General features: G+C 37.1%; 1 protein-coding gene across 1 annotated transcript in view; it reads left to right on the top strand.

The window, feature by feature from the left end:
* Positions 1-21,335, top strand: part of LOC145979479 (nardilysin-like) — a 101,913-nt gene that overhangs the window by 770 nt on the left and 79,808 nt on the right. Inside the window, exons 2-6 of the mRNA XM_083112398.1 lie at positions 2,363-2,466; positions 4,153-4,265; positions 5,465-5,605; positions 10,358-10,526; positions 15,061-15,431. Coding sequence (XP_082968524.1) covers positions 2,363-2,466; positions 4,153-4,265; positions 5,465-5,605; positions 10,358-10,526; positions 15,061-15,431 — 898 coding nt within the window. The remainder of the gene's footprint in view (positions 1-2,362; positions 2,467-4,152; positions 4,266-5,464; positions 5,606-10,357; positions 10,527-15,060; positions 15,432-21,335) is intronic.

Genomic DNA, 21,335 nt, shown 5'->3' with positions numbered 1-21,335 from the left:
GGAAACCACAAATAACGGAGATATTTGATCGCAAAGTATGACCCGCGTAAGCACAAGAAGCTCCTCTTCTGGACTACTTTCGCTCATTTTTCCCGTAATAAATTCCCAGACAGCAGCAAAACTAAAATTCTTGGCATATCATGACATTACTACGATCCCAAATTTTAACTATGTTTGCCTAACCTAACCCTATCGTGCAAGGTTCGTGGGGCTACCCGTGCATGATGTCTGCACCAAATTTTAACTGCAGATTCGTGATTACGAGGCCTAAATTATCGACTATGTGAAAAATGAAAGAAATTCGCCACTCTCTGCTCGCCGCTGTATTTTAAACTTCATCCACACATTCCTGCGATATCGTCCACTGCATTTGACACATTTCTTTTTTCCGGTCACTAAACCATCCTCGTGCAACTCAAGGATATACACCTCCAGCTCCCGGCCAAAGAACATCACAATACTGAAAATGTGTATACACTCCCCAATATGCATTTTCAATGAATAGCACTTACCACACTAAAATCGCACGCCCATCTTGCAAACAAAATCCCAGTACCATGTGACATGAACCGAAACATCGTCTGCTTACTGCACGGCCTGACGTAACACCAGGATTGCCAACCTTCAATCTCAGATATTTCCAACACGGCTCCAAGTTACAGAACACAAATAACGTAACAACGTGTTCCTTCATATCACATGCAGATGGCAACGATGAAAATGACTTCATAAATAGTCCCATCAAAAAACTCTCATTACTCCACTATAATACATCTAAAGCTAAAAACAACACAAATCGTTTGTATATAACATAATCTTCATGAATGACACAAAAATCATCACCTTATCGTGGGGGTACGGAGCATCGAGGGTACCAAATTTGCTTAAGGACATGCGGGACAGTTTTCATGGGGCTCTTCCCAACCTCTCTCTCCCGTGGCAGTGTTGCCAACTTAGCTCTCTTAGAGCCAGATCTGGCTCTTTCTGCCCCTATGCCCCACTATGATGCCATCACTGGTTCCAGCCCACCAACTTTTGCCATTATTATACATTTTGAACATGACGTGATATTGTTATATTCACTGCGTCGCGTCATACCCTCTTCTATCCCCAACTACTTTTTTTATAGCGCCGTGTTCGCGTCAAACTGACATAATATTGTTATCAGGGAATCCTTTATTTTTGATTTCATACGACCATCGGTGGATTATTGAGGTGGGTGATGCTGCCTGATCTAGATGGTAAAAAATAAAAATAAATTAATTTTAGTTAACGGTAATAGCAGCGCCCCATCACTTTAACAACTTACATTACCCTAGGAGGCACTTTATCCAGCCTTCGCAACTCTAGCTCCTTGAAAGTCAGTTTTAACTCCATTTAAGGTGAAATTTAGCTCTTTCATGTGCATCAGGTTTGACAACACTGAAAGGATGGCCGTAGGAGGCAAGGAGAAATGCATTGGGCTTATGGGAGTATTATTTGATTTGTTCTATTGGGAATATCAAATTTCCAATGGAATAGAAAAAGATGCCAACGGGAAGAGGGCAGTTTGAAGATGCATTTCACCAGCGGAAAAGTCGAAACTTCCATGTGATTAGCCGTAACTTGATGTTGAAGTTGACTCCCCATAAGGAATGAATGGGATTCCGAAAATTCTTATTCATCATATTTTTCAAACATAGTGCCCAGCTTAATAATCAACATAAAAAAAATGCTTCCACTTGCAACATGGAGAGAAATTCATTAACTTCAGTAACAGTGCCCATTCAGGCAATATTAAAACAAATGCACAATTGGTGCGTAACTGTATCTCCTTCCCTCAGTCCCTTTGACCTGTCAACATCTGCAAACCCTTTGGGTGTTGGTGATTCTACATGGCAAGGTTTTCTGTCATGTTTAGCTCTTTATGTCAGTTTATTATCAACCCTTGCAGTGGAAATATTAGGCTGGTGAGGTATGTTTGCTCAAACTTTGAGACTAACCCAGGGGAATGCTTTGAGTAAATTTTCTTGTAAGAAGGTTAGGCCCAAGTTCCTTTTGTTTTATTGCGATTTCATCATGCTACGAATGCAATTTTTACATGGTTCGATTTTGATGTATGTCTGTTAACACATACTGTGGAGTTTTAGCGATTACTTAAGATTTTGTTCAATATATGCTTTCGTGGTTAGTCTTTCTCCTAGGAGAAATCATAAAACAATCGGAACCGTTACTGAAGGTTATAACATCCACCCACAACCCCCTCACTTTGAGCACTGCTTATTGTACAGAATCTTCATCCAAGTTTGTATTTTTATAAATATATAATGTAATTTTTTTTGTAATGCTACTACTTACCGTGCATTTTCTTCCATCTTCACAGAGTTATTCAATTGGCGAATGGTATAACTGCTTTGCTTATTTCTGATTTGCACAAAATAACAGATGAACCAAAAGATTCAATAGATGGAACCGAGACAATCAGTGGTAAGTACCTTTGTTCAGCCTTCCCAATGGTAAGGTGGTAAAGTTGTCGCCTTGTAATCAGTACTTGGTGGAGGCACACAGTTGTTGGGATCAAACTTTAAACTATAGTTCAAGTCCCGATTCATCCCTATCCATGCATAAAGTGTACTTGAAAACATACTCAATAACTTAGTATTGTAATTGTCACCTCAAACTGAATTTCCAAGAATACTATTTGAATACTGCGTGTGTTAACTTTACATCGGTACCATGAACAATTTCTCACCTTTGGTTTCAGTTTCTGATTGCTTCTTAAAAATAGGTTGTGGGGCCCTTTATCCACTGTACCCCCTCGAGAATTACATCAGTTTATTTTTAATCGGCATATTACAATGTTTTACGTAATGTAAAAGTTGTTCCAGCGTTAGGAAAGCACAAATAGCAGATATTTGATCCCAAAGTATGGCCCACGCATGTTAAAACCTGCAATTTCAGAGTATTTTCGCAGCTTTTTTTTAATAAGACTGTTTATATGCACACTAATATAGAAAGAGAACATCTCGAAAATAACTATCAGTACCAAACCTAACAATCCTAATTACGTAGAATTATAGCTGCTGTTGTGGAAAGTTGTTTTGGGTGCTATATTCACTTGCGCAAGCCTTCAGACTGTTCTTCTACATTGTAAAGTAACATGCTAAGGTAACAGACTTACTTAACTTCACAGTAACTCATTTCCACGAGCAAAAATCAACTGAAAACTTTCATAAAGAATAAAATCATCATAAATCATGCAAAATATTTCACTTTCTCCAGGGGATACGGAGGGTCTAAGATGTCTAGGACTTGTTTTCCTAGCTTTTATAAGCCAGAAGGTTTATCCTTTATGGTGCAATTCCTACTACTAAGCAGTCTGTCCTATGAAGGCTGTTGTTGCCAAAAGTATATTTTGTAAAAAATGGTTACTGGATGTATTATGCACAAGTCCTTCAAAAGGGCATGCTAATAATGTCAGTGAAATCCTTAGAACATTGTTTCTCAACCTATGGGGCATGTCCCACTGCTGGGTCCCGAGGGGACGTTTGGTGGGTCGTGAAGTTGAGCTCGAAAATCTATTGACTGTGTCATAAAAACCTGCTACATTTAAACTTCCAAGAGATATTGTTTTAACAATTTAAATTCGACCCATGTTGTACGTAGTCTAAACGCTACATTTCTGTTATTCACCGGGAGGCATTGACTTCTAAAACTATGTCAAGTGTTTTCAAAACTGTTTTCAACCTTACGGTTAAAAGTAAACTTTATAAAAGCTTGTCCATTAAATTGAAGACTGTATATATGTAAAAATGTATATATGTATTTAGTGCAAAATTCTGCCATATTGTTATAATTTTCATGGATAATCTCCATGTCCTGCTTTTTAAAAAAGTAAATGTCTAAATATGCAATTTCTTTTGCACTGCAGTCACCTGGAAACACACATTTATTAAGGAGTCAATGATCCATTCAGGTTTTTGAAGCCCCATTTGAAATTTTATATCGCATCGGTAGAATATCGGTTATCAGCATCAGTAAATGTTATGTCTATAGTTTATCGGTATTGCCCAAAATTTCATATCGGACCTAAAATGAATAAAATATGCAAAAATACATTTTTTATTTTGTTCTTTGAAGCGTAGTGAAAGTAAATTGTTATTTCTTATGCAGGTTCAGAAGATTATGATGATGAAGAATCTGACTCCGGGGATGAGGAGACTGACATGCCGGAAGCAGATGTCGAAGGGGCACAAAGGAAGGAGGGGAAGCAGGAGGAAAAAATGGTAATAAATAGGTCAGCAGAGAAGTCTGTTGTGAGTGTGTGGGAGTGCAGGAGTACGGGTCAGGCCTGTACCCAGGATTGTGTTTAGGGAGGGGCCAGATCCGAAAATGTGGAACAAAGAGGAGATCCGAAATGCTGTTTGATTGACTTTTATGTTACTTTCTGCCACTAATCGCAATGACGAGGATGAATGATGATGATATAAGATTGATGAAGAATGAAGGAACACTCTCAAAGGGCACCCATGCCCAGGCGGGGATTCGAACGTGGGTCCCCTGGAGTTGCTGTGCTAACCACTGTGTGAAAGGGGATGGTGAAGTTGGAATATTGTGACCACCAATGGTGTGTTTCTCTTGAAGTTAGAGCAAAATGTACAATTATATAGTTGCAATATTATGGTTCAAAGAAATTGGGGGGAAAATCAACACACCTCTAGGCCCTCTGACCTGACAAACAATCAGCATCAGCTCATGGACAAAAGCTGTCACATGGTACAGCCTGGTTCTTATTGTTTACATTCAATTCTCAGAAGTTTTTGAATAGTACTCTGTTCCACAAATTAACAAATATTGTAGATTAAATTCTATGTATTAGCAATGATTATTATTAAAATAGAGAACATCTCTAAATGTGGGTTTACAAAATAGAGACATTTTCTCAACACGACTGCAGTTATAATATACAGTGAAACATTGATTTTATATTTTTCAGGGGACCGTCATGACTGAAAGTATAATTCAGGAAAATGTAACATCCGGGAACATAAAATTGTGGTTCCACTGTATAATACAATTATAATTATAAAACATCTCATTATTATAGTTTCATTAACGCACTCAACAAACATTTCCATAGCAGGTTCATGTATACAGTATCAGAAACAACAAAAATGTATATTTGTATGTATTTTTTTATTTGCTTTATAATCAAACTGTTCAAATATTTTACACGGCAGTTTACCAGAGAAAGCCTTTTTTATAAAATAATAATAAAAACAACATATGTATGGTGCCAAAAACCATACAAGCAATTTTAAGCATTTTTTTTTTACAAAATGAAAGAATTGATTTAAATAAAAAAATCATGAAAAATGATTTCTTAAATCAAAATCATAATTTTTATCCACCCTGGATTATTGTTGTCTAATAATAGTGAAAGTGATGAATGAATATCATAACTGAGTTTGTGCCTTACTTCTAGGCAGCTGCTGCGATTTGCATCAAGGCAGGCAGCTTCAGCGATCCTCCGGAAATCCCAGGATTGGCTCATTTTCTGGAACACATGGTGTTCATGGGAAGCGAGAAGTACCCCCAGGAGAATGATTTTGATGCCTATATTAAGGTAAAAAAAGATGTGATGGAGATATTTGTAAAATTGCTAACTGATAAGTTTATTTACCTGAACACAACAAGCGAATGCCTAATTATAGTGTTACATATTTTCTGATAAACATAAAGTATGCCGATGCTATAGTACATGTACACAAAAGAAAGTATAGTTATTAAAAACAAAAACATTAAAATAATAATACCAGTACGATTGAAAGAGTAACATAAAATGTCAGATGTAACTATCCAATACAAAAATTGCGTACATGAATACAAAATTTCAAATATTACAACGTACAAATAATATTTGTACACTCAATGTTTCAGATCTGAACCACCACAGACAAAACAAAATGTAAAGAGATACTTGCATATTGCATTGTAATTTACATGAAATATGAAATTGATATAAACACAGTAAAATTCAAGGATGGAAGATATAATCTAGGGGCTTGTCTTTATACCATTATGAACTATAGTAAAATAAAATAAAACTTAATTTGGAACTGAAGTCCTCATTTGTTCTGAGTATTCGAATGAGCTGATATTTAAAACTAGCATTCGGTAAACTATTAATTAATAAATATTAGCGTAATTTTACAGTCCCTTTTTATTCATTTATAAATCTACATTAATATTTATTTATTTTATTTATTTATTCATTGACCACAACAAGCTAATGTCGAATTATGGTGTTGTACATAATTGAGTATAAACTACGAAAGAAATATAAATTTACAAAAAATACGTTCATATTTCCATGGTTGTCATTTATTCTTCCATCCTTTAAATAGATTTTTTGAATGTCCGAATAGGCATGTGAAATATATATAATTTTTGTTCACTTTCGGAACATCTGTTATACAGTTCACAGATTCTCCTGATAGGTGATTTATTTATTATGTTCGATCTTCTGTTTCTACAGTAAAAGAGAACCCCTTTGGATCGTGTCTTGGAGATAGGAACACGTATGTGTATTGGTTCTAGTAGATGTTGTACCTGGATATTATTAAATACGGAGAAACTAGTACTCACTTTTATCCGCAAAGCTGTTTTTTTTTTTTTCGATTAATTTCAGTGGCCACTGCCACCATCCTTGTTGGAACTTGCTGTACTGTTGCTTGGCATGCATCTTTCGTTTGTAGTTCTCTGGCTGCCGCTAGGTGCGCTGTTGTTAACTGTGCATCTGGGTCTGTGTCGTCTGCTATTTACGGGCGATAACTGTTGTAGTAGGGGAATCCAAGTGTGGTGTGCTTACCCGCTATTGATGTTTAGCTCGTGCGGGAAGTGCTTTATGGTGTGCGTTTGACTGGAACCTTTTGAATTTTATGGCTATTGTATTTGATATGTTTGGCAAGACCAGTAGTGGATTGGTATTTTTTTTGCATCTGTTAGGTGCTGTTGGATTCTTTCATTGACAGATCTGATGGACCTGCCGATATAATATGCCTTGAATTCACACTCTGCATCGTATACACCTGGGTTGATAACCCCCCTATTAATTTGAGGCTGGGTGAGATGCAGAGCTGCTTTGTGCAGGGACAAGGTTGGAAAAATATTAGCCTTAGATCAGCCACCCCGGGAATCGAACCTGGGTCTCCCGCTTGGCAGTCAGATGCCCTACTGATGACTACAGTTTCTCTGTGCTAACTGATATTCCTATAAATAGCTTGTAATTGAAGACACAATTCTGTCATTTTGTTATTGTTTTCAATGTATTTTTTTTATTTTTACTTTGTCAGTACTAGTAAATATGTAACACACATGGGCATTAGGAGGGGAGGTCGAACGGGATGGTGGACCCCCCTGGAAATTGACATCATTCATTTGAAGATACAAGAAACCCAAAAGTTTGTTACTCTTATTGTTAAGAACAGAAATCAAGTTAATTTAGTTAGTATTCAAACAGAATAATCAAAGTAAAAATGCATTGGATCGAAAACATTGAGTGAAAAACACAGGAAGAAGGTTATATTCTACCATTGATTTCACAATTTTCAAAGTTCTAATAATTACTGTTGTAGATTAGATGTCACATAACACACTAAAAAATCCCCCTAATATTTAAAGCCTCTTCTTGAACGAGACGTGCAAAGGTTAATATCAAAATGCTTTCACATACTAACTGCATAAAATGCAAAAGAAATAATGGAAAATAGTTGTGCTGGTAGTGACTCGTTTGGTGGATTGAGTCTCCCCATTTATATAATAATAATAATAATTATTATTATTTTGAATTAAATTTATTTTTGTTAGTTTATAACTTTATTATTGTATAATAAAATTTATAACCATGGTAATAATACTTATTATTTATCTACTATTCAACTTTTATCATTAGCTCAACCGCCCCTGCAAAGGTTTCTGGCGACGCCTATGATCTCACACAAAAAAACACACATGGTGAAGTTTGGAATGTACATTTAATGAATTCAAAATGAGAAACTCTCTACCAGATGCGGAAACCACAGGAATATATAATATAAGTTGTTCATGTTCAAAGGATTATGTGGGACAAACAGCAAGGAAAATGGCAATAAGATGGCACGAACACGATTTGGACATTATAAACCTAAACCCAAGAACAGGTTTGTCAACTCATATCATCGAAGAGAAACATTTGATTAAAAAGAGAAGGGTTTTAAAAAGATTAACGGGAAACACAGAGTTGAATGTCTGGGAAGCTTCGTTCATTGCAGAATAAATTAAATAATGAAAATGGTAATGTAGATCCAGTATGGAGTTTTCTTTTTCACAAATGGAGTAAGCCACCATCTTTGAAATTTAATGTAACAGAAAACATCAAGAGACTGTGTGAAAACAATGATGAATTTGAATTACCTGATGATATTTGGGATTCATAATTTAAAAAATCTCAAATAAAAATACAACAGACTGCTTTTTTTCACAGTTAAGTTGCTATATTACAACAATGTAACATTGACAACGTCCATTATATAACGGATTCTTTTTGTTTAAAAATTACTAACCATTGTTATAACTGTATCTTTAGTCAAAATGAAAATAAATGTCTGATGAAAGGAGCGTGTGTTCTCCTGAAACGTCACAAAGAAAAACTGTTTTCTTATGCTTGTAATAACCGTAAACTACAAGAAAATAACACATGGTGAAATGTGTGAGTTTTTGTTCTAAGTCCACTTTATGTACAAAAAGACTAATTGGTACTTGATCAACAGTTTAAAGTGGGATTTGGATATGCATGCACTGAGTATCAAATGCTGGGCCACTTGATTAATGTATCATCAGAGAGTTGTTAAGGGGGATGTGAATGTGATGTGATCATCAGCACGTTATTTTCAAGAATGGAAATGTGAACTGCTATTGAAGGAAATGATAAAGCCAAATGAGAGCATGAATTTCTCCCCATGTTTCAATTTTCCTTTATTGAAGGACAACGTTGGGAGTGGTTTTTCAAGTTGATTATTAAGTAGGCTTACCATATTTTTTTGGGTCCAACCCAGGACATATTTGCGATCAACTCGTTACTGCTGAATTTCAGGGTTTTTTTTACAAAAATAAATTGAAATTACTTAAAAGCCTTAACATTTTATTGGAATATTAAACTATAAATTGTACAAGAAAAAGTATTAACATTATTTTCTAAAATCAATCAATTAATTTTCAAATGTTTAATTGAATAATACATTTTCTGATGTTTAGGAAACCTCTCTGTTCTAGGCAGCATTATCTGTTAGTTGACTCAGTTGAACTTTTCACTAGACATGACTTTCTTCAGAAATGGCTTTTTGTTTTAATAATCATAAAATTCACAACATGAAAGTTCTGAATTCATTTAGACATTCAACAGATGTTTAACAGTGGATACTGGAAGTCTACCTCTTTCTGCAGACCAAATATTCCCCATAATTGAAAATACTCTCTCAACTGGTGCAGATGTTCCTTCTATCAAAAATGTGTAGACAAGTTACTTCACACGCTTGCAAGACCACCAAGACGCCCACGAAAGTATGGAAACGGAAACGCTCGGAAGTCGATATCTCAAAGAAAGAAAAGGTATAATCGATCCTCATAATCAATCGATCCTTGCCGGTCATAAATTCTGGTCGTGAATATGCAATACTGGTAGCTCTTTTCACGTTCAGATTCTCAAAACCCCGGACATTTTGCAATCCCGGACATCACCCCGGACAGCACTAAAAAACCAGGACTGTCCGGGCTAATCCCAGACGTATGGTAAGCCTATTATTAAGCCAGGTATGATCTGTGTAAAATATAATGAATACATATTTGCAGGATCCCATATTTGCCTTATGGAGAGGTAACGTCAAGTTACAGCTAATCAAATGGAAGTTTCGACTTTTCCTAACACAAACAAAATCTTCAACCTGTCCTCTTTCCGTCCCTGTATTTTTCTACACCATCGGAAGTTTGATATCCCAAAGAGAACAAGTAAAATAATACTCCCATAAACATAATGCTAAGTTTTCTTTCTGCTACAACCCTCCAGTGCACAGACCTCGTATTTCTCCAGCTCGCCATAGGGAAAAGTCTGTGGATGAGGAGCACTTTAGGGTCCTTGCGTCTGGCTGGACACAAACTGTTCCTCATGTTCTTAAGGAAGAAGATAAGTGGTTGTGAAAAGTTCCATGTATGACTTGAATTAAGGCTGCATGTAAGTTCCTCTTTAGCATAATTGTAATTTGGTACTGTTACTTCCATAAAAGAGCTACAGGATCTGAAGTGAATAAACTTATTGCTTAGTTGTTTTATTGTTTCTTTTCAGAGAAAAGGTGGCTCGGACAATGCTTCAACAGGCTGTGAGTACACCACCTTTTACTTCGACATCCAGGAGAAGTACTTCAGGCAGGGCTTGGACAGATTCGCTCAATTCTTCATAGCCCCTCTCATGAAGGAGGATGCCATATCCAGGGAGATTGAGGCTGTGGACAGCGGTGGGTAACACAGAAGTTTATGCATAATGGAGTGTATGAAGAGTAATATTTGTACAACACATGTAAATTAAACTGTTCAAATGAGGTGAATGGTTACAGTCAAAAGTCTTATTGATTCTTGTGCATTGTTGCAATTTGAAGTTGTTCAAAATATTTATAAATATGTATTACACTTCTCCTTTGTAACCATATGGGAGCTTTCAGACTGTTAGTGTGACATGCTCCAAGCTTGAGTCCAAACAAAGCAGTCACATGGTTTTAGCCTATTGAAAAACACTGAATTTCCCATTCAAAGGTTTAGCTTTAATGATTGTGACTGCAGTTATGAAACAAAATTGTGATGCGATCGTACATCAATGGAAAGATGAGATTTTGGAGAATATGTCTATATATAACACATACCTTACAGATGCGAATGTAAAGAATAAGTGGAGTAGGAAGTCAAGTTAAGGGAATACTCCTAATGGTGGCTTCGGCTATTGGAATGTCTAGATTTGCTTGAAAAATTCTTACTTGTGTTATTCTTTGGTCCTCCCTGATGGCACAGTGTTAGTAATGAAGGGGTCCCGGGTTCGATACCCGGTGGAGGCACATAGAGGTTTGGATCCCACTTTAAACTGTAGGTCCAGTCCCAATTAGCCTTACTGTGCATAAAGTGGACTTAAAAACACCAAATCAATCGATCAAATCCTGTTATTCTTTACCTTATTCTCTCCAAGGTATGTGTTTTTTTGATACGTATTCTCCGAAATCTCTTCTTTACATTGATGTACGATACACATCAAAAGTTTGTTTCATAATTGCTGTCACAATCATTGAAACTACCTCTTCCAATGGAAATTTCAATGCTTTTGAATAGTAGAAAACACGTCAGATTTTTTTGGACTGAAATCCAGCTGTTGTCTGTTGTGACATCACCACTAATATGGTCCATTGACAAGCAAGAAGTGATACAGAGCTTTTGGGTTTTACAGCGAAGTGGTAAGTGACACAGGTCCCTTCAGTCTGTGGATAAAACATAACCAACAGACTTAGGTGACATAATGCATGCACTATTGAGAAAATGGCCAAGTGATAAGTAAGCGACAAGCAACAAATACTGCTTGTAATGTGACTTCATATGAAAGATTGCATTTATTTTTAAGATTCTTTTCGCAGTTGCTTATTACCAGTAATTTTACTGTTTGATATATATATAAAACAGCCTGTAATTTAGTGCAAATCTTTGTCGTTTATAAACACATAATTTGTATGCCCCTGTAAAGTATGTCCAAACTTCTTCATTAATATACACATACTTTTATTCTGTGAGCAATGTGTGCACAGTAGAGTGCTACATAGAGGCCTTTTTGCTCGATCGACTAATAGTTCTCGCGGATGACACTAGATGGCTTACAGAATTGACTGTTTCTTTGCTCGAGCGAATAATGCTCAAACAGGCAAACGATCACTATACATTTGTTCCCGTATAACCGTAATTTGTCTGTGGTAGTGGGCCTTCAAGCATGGATCGTGAAGTGAAAAACCCAGTGAAATTGAAACTAAAGTAAACATAGTCGTCGTCTCCATGTTAAAATGTAATTTAGTCTATCTTACTAATAGCATATTGGTTATGTGCATATTACTCACTATGTATAAACAAAAATACGTTAAGAGTATTAAATTTTGTCTACTTACATAAATGAGTATATATTCGTTGTAAACTACGTTTCGGAAGATTTACTGCTTCCTTCTTCAGGTGGTCATATTTTAGGCTTGGAACATCAAGCCACGTCGGAGAAGTGTCATACGAGGATACTAGGTAAAAGGTTGGGGTTAAAAACACTTCATGTACAATTACATTGTAGATTTGATCATCTCCAATCAAACTTCCTGGTTGACCTAATTCTATATGCTCGACACATACAAATTTAAAATTATCTTTGTTAAAAACCCTTAAAACTCACGTAAAAACATGTTAAAATCACCAACACGGTATGCTTGAGTGGCCATTGAAAGCCCTAGTTCCTTGCCTGCCGCACACTACAGAGTTCTGGGGTAGGAGAGGAAGTATCCCACAACTCTGTAGCGTGGCGCTAGCTGCTCGCACCACTCTTAGGAGAGAAAGTACCCCACAACTTCCTTGCGTGGCACCAGCTACTCGCACACTTCATCTTGGCAAGGAAGCGGCCCTGCCGGCCACCCAGTGTCGAATGACATGGGTACCTGGGGGAAACCCTGGGGGGGTAAAGGCGGTCAGGGGCGTGATGCTGATCACATCACCCCCACTCATGACCGGATCAAGAAAGTGTGGGGCGTTACCCCCACACCCCCTATACGCCTTCATGGCATAGTGCTAAGCACAGGGGAGCACTTTACTTTTTTTTTTTACGTAAGTAGACTAAATTTAATACTCTTAACATATTTTTGTTTATCTTACCAATACATAGCAATATATGAAAATGAATACATGATTATGGGCTGAAACTACCAGGATTAATTTTTACACATATATCTGTACAATAATTGTCCCATTGAAATGATATTTGCTATCTATGTATTCGAGCGTCAGAAATTCACTCGAGTATTTTCGAGCGAAAGTGGTCAAATGCAGTATTCTAGTGCACAGCATACCTACACTATCCAAAACATAGTTATGTAGTTACTTTCTCAAAGCTGAAACCTATTGTAGTCACCAGGAGAGTAATGAACCATTAGTGTCCTTTTTGTGCAATTTGAAGTAGAATATTGGTTATCAGTATAAGTCAATTTTACTTCGATACTTTACCTGTATCAGTAAATATTTCATATTTGTCTATTCCTAGTGTAAAGTGATTCTTAACAATTAGAGCTGAGCCAATACCACTTTAAACCGATAGTCGTACTGATTCCCATAAGTACCAATACTTGAAAATTGCAACACCTAACAAGTTGTTCTAAACATTGAATAATATCAGTGGGTGAATATTCCACTACAATTATAAGCATAAATTGACCAGAGATTTTGTTTTAAAATATTAAAAAATTATACTAGAATATTAAAATACCTGGATAATAGGCTTAAGCACAGCACCGCTCTGAGGTCAGTGCCCATTACACCAGATCATCCTTGCATAGAGACCTAGTAATCCCCAAACCTAACCAAAGCAGATTTGGCCAGAAGTCCTTCTCGTACCTAGCAGCGGTAGGTAATCTGGAATTCACTCCCGACGAAGGTCAAACTCTGTACCAGCAAAGCGCACTTCTGCCATCTTCTACGTTCACATGTCTATAAACTTGTAGCTCACAGTCTATATTGTTTTCAGTGCTCCCTCCCCATATCTCTACATATAATTAATTAAAATTTTAATCTCTTTTCGCGAAAAGGCAATTCCATATCCACACACACACACATCCTTAACTTCCGATTTCTTTTCAATATATATGCTATGTATAATACCATCGAATATTCTACAAGTCATGTAAACATTTTCAATCATCTCCTTTTATTTAGACATATTTTTATTGTATAGGCATTTTTACTATATAGAACATCAACCTATTACTTGTATTAATAATGAACTAAATGGAATATTGTACAGCTTAAATGTAACCGTACTAAGATAATATATAAATGTAATCGTATAATACAGTTTTTTTTAAACATAATATTAGCGCAAAATCAATGGAAACTTAAGATTTTGCACAACTTCCAGGATAATTACTGCATGAAGCATTTTTGTGGACCCGCAGACATTCAAAACGTTAGAAGAGTGTGTACTGGTGTCACTAAATGACATCCAAACGATCGTTTCCGAAACCAATATATCAGTATCTGCTCAGTCTTAATAACAATGTACGTGAACAGAGGAAATGGCAAGGGAATAGAATGATATAGAGTGGACTCTTTTTAATTCAAACTTTGATAATTCGAATTACCCGGTTTTTGAACAGAAGTTTATTCCCCTTGAAATTATCTTTAATTTGAACTTTTTTTTTTTTATGTTGCCTTAGAGTTTGAATTAAAAAGACTAACTAACGCACTCACTAACCGTCGTAAACCCAAAGGTTTATGGCTGCAGCTGCATTTAAAAATATTTTAGTATTATTCTTGAATGTATTTATATCATCCCCTAGTAAGTCTGCATCATCTGCGTGTGCTAACAACTGAGTCAGACTGTTTAATTTTAGTCCTTCATTAGTCTCTTTTACCTTCTTTGCAGCATATTCTAAGGTAAAATTAAAGAGCAATGGAGACAATTCATCTCCCTGTGTTAAAAAATCATGAATTGTAAATTTGTCAGACATATTAATACCCACACGAATTTTACTTTGTTTCCTTATTGCATACTTTATCATATTAACAAGCTTCTTGGGTATTCCAAACTCGACTAACATATTATATATAATTTATCTCTTTTAACTGAATCATATGCTTTCTTAAAATCAATGAATACCTGTTGGACAATTAAAATCAATTAAAAGCAGACTCATTGTATTTTATGAAGGTGCAACCTCAGCTATGTTGTAACCTTCAAGAAGGATTGAACGAAGTTAATTCTTTCTCTTTGAACAGAATATCAGATGGCTCTACCGTCCGATGCCTTTAAGAAGGAGCAGCTGCTGTGCAGTCTGGCACAGGTGGGTCACCCGCTCAACAGGTTCATGTGGGGCAACGCAAAGACTCTGCAGGAAGACATACAGCAGCAAGAGCTCTATAAGCGCCTTCACGAGTTCAGGGAACGCCACTACTCGTCGCACTACATGACGGTTGCCGTCCAAGCCTGCGAGGACCTCAACACGCTTCAAAAGTGGGTGGAGGAGTGCTTTTCCGACGTCCCTAACAACAATCTTCCTTGCCAGACGTTCGATCACTTTGGAAATCCGTATTGCACCCCTTGTTTCAATCGGATATACAAGGTCATTCCTGTAAATGACATTTGTGAGGTGAGAAATAATTTATTTTCTTCAACTGATATACGAGGTGTGGCTAGGAAAAAACCAGACTGTTGCTACAAAATCTTTTATTGGTTATTTTGTACAATACGATCATTATCCCCTTAAAAGTACTCCCCTGAACTATCGATACACTACTCCATACGAATTTTCCATTGCTGGAAGCAGTACTGGAAATCATTTTCTGAAACCATGTTCATGACCTCCATCGCTTTTGTTTTCACAGATTCTATGGTCGTAAATCTAGTTCCTTTCAGTGCTGATTTAACCTTTGGGAATAAAAAAAAGTCTCATGGAGCGAGATCCGGCAAATAAGGTGGATGTTCTAACACTGGGATCCCATGCTTGCCCAAAAAAGCCTTGACTGACAATGCCGCGTGGGCAGGAGCATTGTACTGATGATGAATTCATGACTTGCTTTTCCACAAATCAGGTCGTCAACTTCTTACTCGCTCACGAAGGGTCGTCAGCACCGTAATGTAATAATGTTAGTTTTTTGCAATAGCTCGAATACTCAAGCGACGATCTTTTCGAATCAATTCAACGACATATGCAATGTTTGATTCCGTTTTTGACGTGCAAGGTTGTCCAGGATGCGAGTCTTCCACAATCACTTCTCGTCCACCTTTACAGCTTTGAAACCACTCAAACACCCGCGTGCGTGATAAACACTCATCTCCGTACACTTCTTTCAACAAACCATAAGTTTCTGCGGATTTTCAGAGTTTCATAAGAAACTTCACATTGATACGCTGTTCCACTTTCACACTTAACATTTTCCCGCCGGAGCACAGATGTACGGTTCACTTCGTCCACAAGCTACAGCAGAACTGATTGTCGCGCACCCTGGGAAATCACACAGTCGATAGGCAGGATATCACGTTATACACTCATGCACCGCTTGACCTTGATGTGCTTGCCATTTGTCGACAGCAACATCAATCCGGTTTTTTTCTAGCCACACCTCGTATATCTCATTAATATTCGTAGTAAAGAATTAAACTATCAGTTGGCTGCAGATACTTAATATATATTCAAATGTCCCTTTGCATTTGGACTGCATTTTGCAGACTAGTGAGGCCTAGCGAGGCTCTGGCCTCACAGCCAGTATAATTCTGTGTGGGTCTCGTGTTGTGTCATCCCTATATGTTTGCGACTGTACCTTCAGCGATCTCATCTTATTGTCATTCATCCTCATTGTCACAATTAGGTAGAATAGTGGTGTAAAATAAATTAAATCTATCAATCAGTTAATGCATATCCATCTTACTGGCCAAGCATGTTGAGTCCTGATCTTATTGCTCAAGGTTCTGTGGTTGAGTCCCTGTCTGGTTGTTTGTGCATATCCCTTCATCCAGTTTATGAAATCACACGATTTGAACCTACTGCTGGCATAGGTTCAGATCTCACTTTAAACTGCAGATTCAGCCCCAATTAGCCTCTCTGGGCAAAAAGTGCAAAACTCGGTGAAAAGAATTGTTTGTCCTCATTGTCGTGGTTAGCCAAAAGTGGCTGAAGAAGCATCATAAAATGAGAAAAAATAAATAAGGCTCAGCTGATGCAGATGCAAAGGTATCGGTATCAGCAGATACTAATAGTATTGGTATCGGAAAGTATTGCTTGGAATTTATTCACCGATACTTTCTGGCATTCTGGCTGTTCTAGGGGAACCACAAAAATGTCACACAACACTTCTATGGGGTTGAATTATCATTGAAAAAGTTTCTTTTTTACTTTTGTCTTATTCTTCTTCTACTTGATAAATGAAAATTAGATTTTGCAGTGAAGAAAACGAGGTATAATTTATAACTCTAGCAGTCATAATTTCCAAGATGTAAATATTTATTTAAAACCTGATATCGGTGCCTACTACAGTGCAAAAGAACTGGCTTTTTTGAATGGATGTTTTTTTCTATTAAAAGCTGGCTTTTTTGGAGAAAAAACTGACATTTTGGCTTGTTTTGGCTTCTTACTAATTTCAGCTAACCAATTTCACTTGCAGTGTTAGTTAAGTGTTTAGAGTTTCGTAATGTCATATTTTTTAATTAAGTAAATAATTTCACATGGTGTAGCAGCCAAAATACACATATTTGCCATTTCTTCTACAGGGTGTCCAAAAAGTCGTGCAACCGAGACTGAATGTATGTAGTGATAGAAACATGAATTTTCCACTGGGTATTAACTTTGTCCATGTGGATATACTTTAAACAAACCAGAAAATCGTGCTGTAAATGAACGTTCAGTATGGAAGAACAGTTACTAAGGTGTAAAAAAAGCTTTTACGTAGGAATTTTTCAGTGAAAAATGCAGGCTTGACTAGGATTCGAACCCGGGTCTCTGGCATACTGTGCCATTTTGCACTGAGCTACTGAGCCAGCCTGGCCTACAATGGCACGGTATGGCAGAGATCCGGGTTTGAGTACTGGTCAAGCCTGCATTTTTCGCTGAAAACTTTCTACGTAGTACATCTCCTGTATGTGCCTAATCTTCAATAAAAAAGGTTTTGTATGAAGTGAAAACAAGCATGGCTAAAATACAGTTGTGGAGTCACTAGCAAAGATTTTTGTTGTGTATTGATGATCTCTGTAGATATTTACTAATAAAAGAACGATAAGTTCGTACACATTGTACACATTACAGACAATTTATGGGGTTAATTATGGCACACTCATAAAAAAGTATGTTTTTTTAAAAAAAGTACGAGGTGTACTGGCAAGATCGGTCATGTCAGAGGGCAGTGCCAGGTGTGCCTGATATCTGCCTATGATAGTCAATCAGTGTTCGGATGAAAGAAAAAAATTGAAGTTTATCGTACAAAAAAATAGGCAGGTTGGTTTTCTGTACAATAAATTTCAAATCTTTTCTTTCATTTGGACATTGATTCAATAACGTAGCCAGATGTCGGGCACACCTGATACTACCTTGTGACATGACCAATGTTGCCAGTACATCTCATAATTGAAAATATATATAAGCTCCTTTATGAATATGCCATAATGAACCCCGTAAATTGTCTCTAATGATTGAAAAATTATGTACAGAGACCATCGATACACATTGAAATTTTTCCAAGTGATTTCACAGTTGTCTTTTATCCATGTTTATTTTCGCTTTGTTCAAAAAAGTTTTACATCTTAGTACCTTTTCCCCATACTGAATGTTACGCAGCATGATTTCTAGTTTAAGGTTTAAAAATATCCAAATGAGCAATATTAACCCATTAACTGTGGCAGAGCTATATATAGACTCTAAAATTGGGCCTTTTTTGCGGAGTGTCTATATATAGACAGTATTTCAAAATTAACGGTTCTTGTATTCTGGCAAGTCATTTTTACAGACACCAATTTTTCGTGCTATTATTAGTCTATGTGGGCTATTGGCAATCAAAAATCCATTGTTGATGCGTTGTCAGTTCCTGAAAAATATTATTTTGCAATATGGAATTAGAGGTGTACTGTCGCAGTTGGTAGGGTGTCTGACTGCAATGCAGGAGACCCAGGTTCAATTCCTGGGGTGGATGTTCTCAGGTCAGAATTTTACCGGTCCCTGCATAAAACGGCTCTTGGGCTGACACAGCCTCAAATCAATTGTGTACCTGAGAACAACCCTGGAGGTAAAGGCAGCCGGAGCATGGTGCAGATCACATCACCTCCAAAATGTCCAAGATCGAGAATATGTAGTGCAGGTGTAAGGCCCTACCCTTACATACCCTAAATGTGCCTTCAAGGCCCTTACCTTTGACTTTATTTAATATGTAATGTTTATTTGTGGCAGAGTCTACATATGGATTGTTTCCAAACCTACATTTTGCGGCAGGTCTTTTTATAGTTAGTTTTTGCAATACGAGGGTTGCTATTTATGTATCCGGAATAACAAACAAAAATATATATATATAATTGAAAATGGTTTTATTGTTTTCCAAAATATGATGATCGATGCACTTTTGCATACGTTTGAACCAATTCTCATAGCACTTTGTCCATTCCGTGATTGAGGTATCTCGAAAACATGCATTTTGAACGCATCAATCGCTTCTTCTGGTGTCGAAAATTGTTGACCACGTAGCTTATTCTTCATGTACGGGAACAAAAATAAATCATTGGGTGCTAAATCAGGGCTATACGGCGGATGACCCATCAATTCAATGTTTTCACCGGTCAAATACTGAGTTGTTTGGACCAATGTGTGAGAACTCTCATTGTCATGGTGAAGAATGATCTTGCATCACTGGTTGTTTTTTCTGATTTCCCCAAAGACTTCTGGCAAACAAATGGTTGTGTACCATTCAGAATTGACGGTTCGACGATTCTCTAGAAGCTCTGTAGCCACATTTCCCCCAAAAAAACAGCGACCATTTGCTTTGAAGTGCTTCTTGCACAAACAACTTTTGTTGGGTTTGGCTCATCTTGGAACACCCACACCATCGACTGCTGTTTGGTTTCAGGCTCATATGCATAGATCCAAGATTCGTCACCTGTGTAGATGTTATACACGGCTTTTGAAGCACCACGATTGTATTTTGTGAGTATTTGTTTGCACCAATTGACACAAGCCTTTTTTTGAGTGATTGTCAAATTGTGCAGGATCCAACGTGAACACATCTTCTTCACAGCTAAATGTTCATGCAATATATTATGTATCCTAGTCATACTAATGTCCAAGGATGCCTCAATCTCACTATATGTCACATGACGATCTTGCATTATCAGTTCTCGCACAGCATCAATGTTTTCTGGCACAACAACCGATTTTGGACCGCCTTCTTTAGATTCGTCTATGAGCGAACGATGGCCACGATTGAATTCACTAAACCAATGATATACATACAGTGTTTTTAGATGGTGCTTCATCGCCAAAAATCGAAGTGAGTTAATCGATGCACTGTTGAGATAATCTATGTCGAAAGTCGTAGAAAATCATTGCTCGAAAATGTTCTCGAGTTAATTCCATTGTTGACCTTTGATGAAATTTTCAGGTCCCTGTAACAAACATAAATAGCATTCGTAAGCACAACGTTCTGGGTACATATACCATAGAAATGTCCAACTTTACGATGGATATATTAGATGTTACCTAGCAACATTAGTGTTGTCAGTTCCAGATACATAAGTAGCAACCCTCGTATTTACAATGACACGAATATGCGGTTGCATCTATAATTTGACGATTGTTTTTTTGGTCACACTTCTCTTCAACATTGCTGCAGGGAAGGGGTTAATACCCAATATAAGAATCATGTCTGCATCGCTTTTTGTACAAAAGTTACGTATGGTGAAAATCTCGGTTGCATGACTTTTTGGATTCCCTGTAGTTACTATTTTTTTTTCCATATGTGGGTTTATGTACACTACCGACAAAAAGTTTAAGACCACCACGAAAAACGGCCAAAAAATCAGTATGGAGTGTTGTATGGAACCAACGGTTCCTGTCCAAGAAAGACGTGACGATGATACACATGGTAAATACAATGTAGTCTAGTTTGAACCTCGCAAGACGCTAAACCATTTTTTTTCCGAATATGTAGCATGTGGTTTACAAAATGGAAAGTGACAAAAACGTTGCTGAAGCTGGCAACATTGCAGCTGTGTACGTGAAACCGGTCAGTACGGTAGCCAGTCTCATGCGCATCCTTATCAGTGGCTCAGGGTCAGTTGCTGTTCATGCAGGCGACATTGTGAGCCCATTATTGTGTGTGAGGTGTGCAAGGTAAGTGAAGCTGAGTGAAATGGCACGTCATCGTGGGGAACAGGCGATTTTGGTTGAAAAGCATGCTGTGATATGTGCACTGAAAAATTAAGGTTATTCGGAACGCGAAATAGCAAGAAAACTAAATATTTCCAAGACTGGTGTTCATTGTGCATTGGACAGTTACCGTAAAACCAACAGTCATGCTGA

This window comes from Lepisma saccharinum, chromosome 26 (genome assembly GCF_977018435.1).
Source record: "Lepisma saccharinum chromosome 26, izLepSacc3.1, whole genome shotgun sequence".
Taxonomy (NCBI): Eukaryota; Metazoa; Arthropoda; class Insecta; order Zygentoma; family Lepismatidae; genus Lepisma; species Lepisma saccharinum.
The sequence above is the reverse complement of the archived record's forward strand: the minus strand, read 5'-3'. Positions and strand labels throughout refer to the sequence as shown.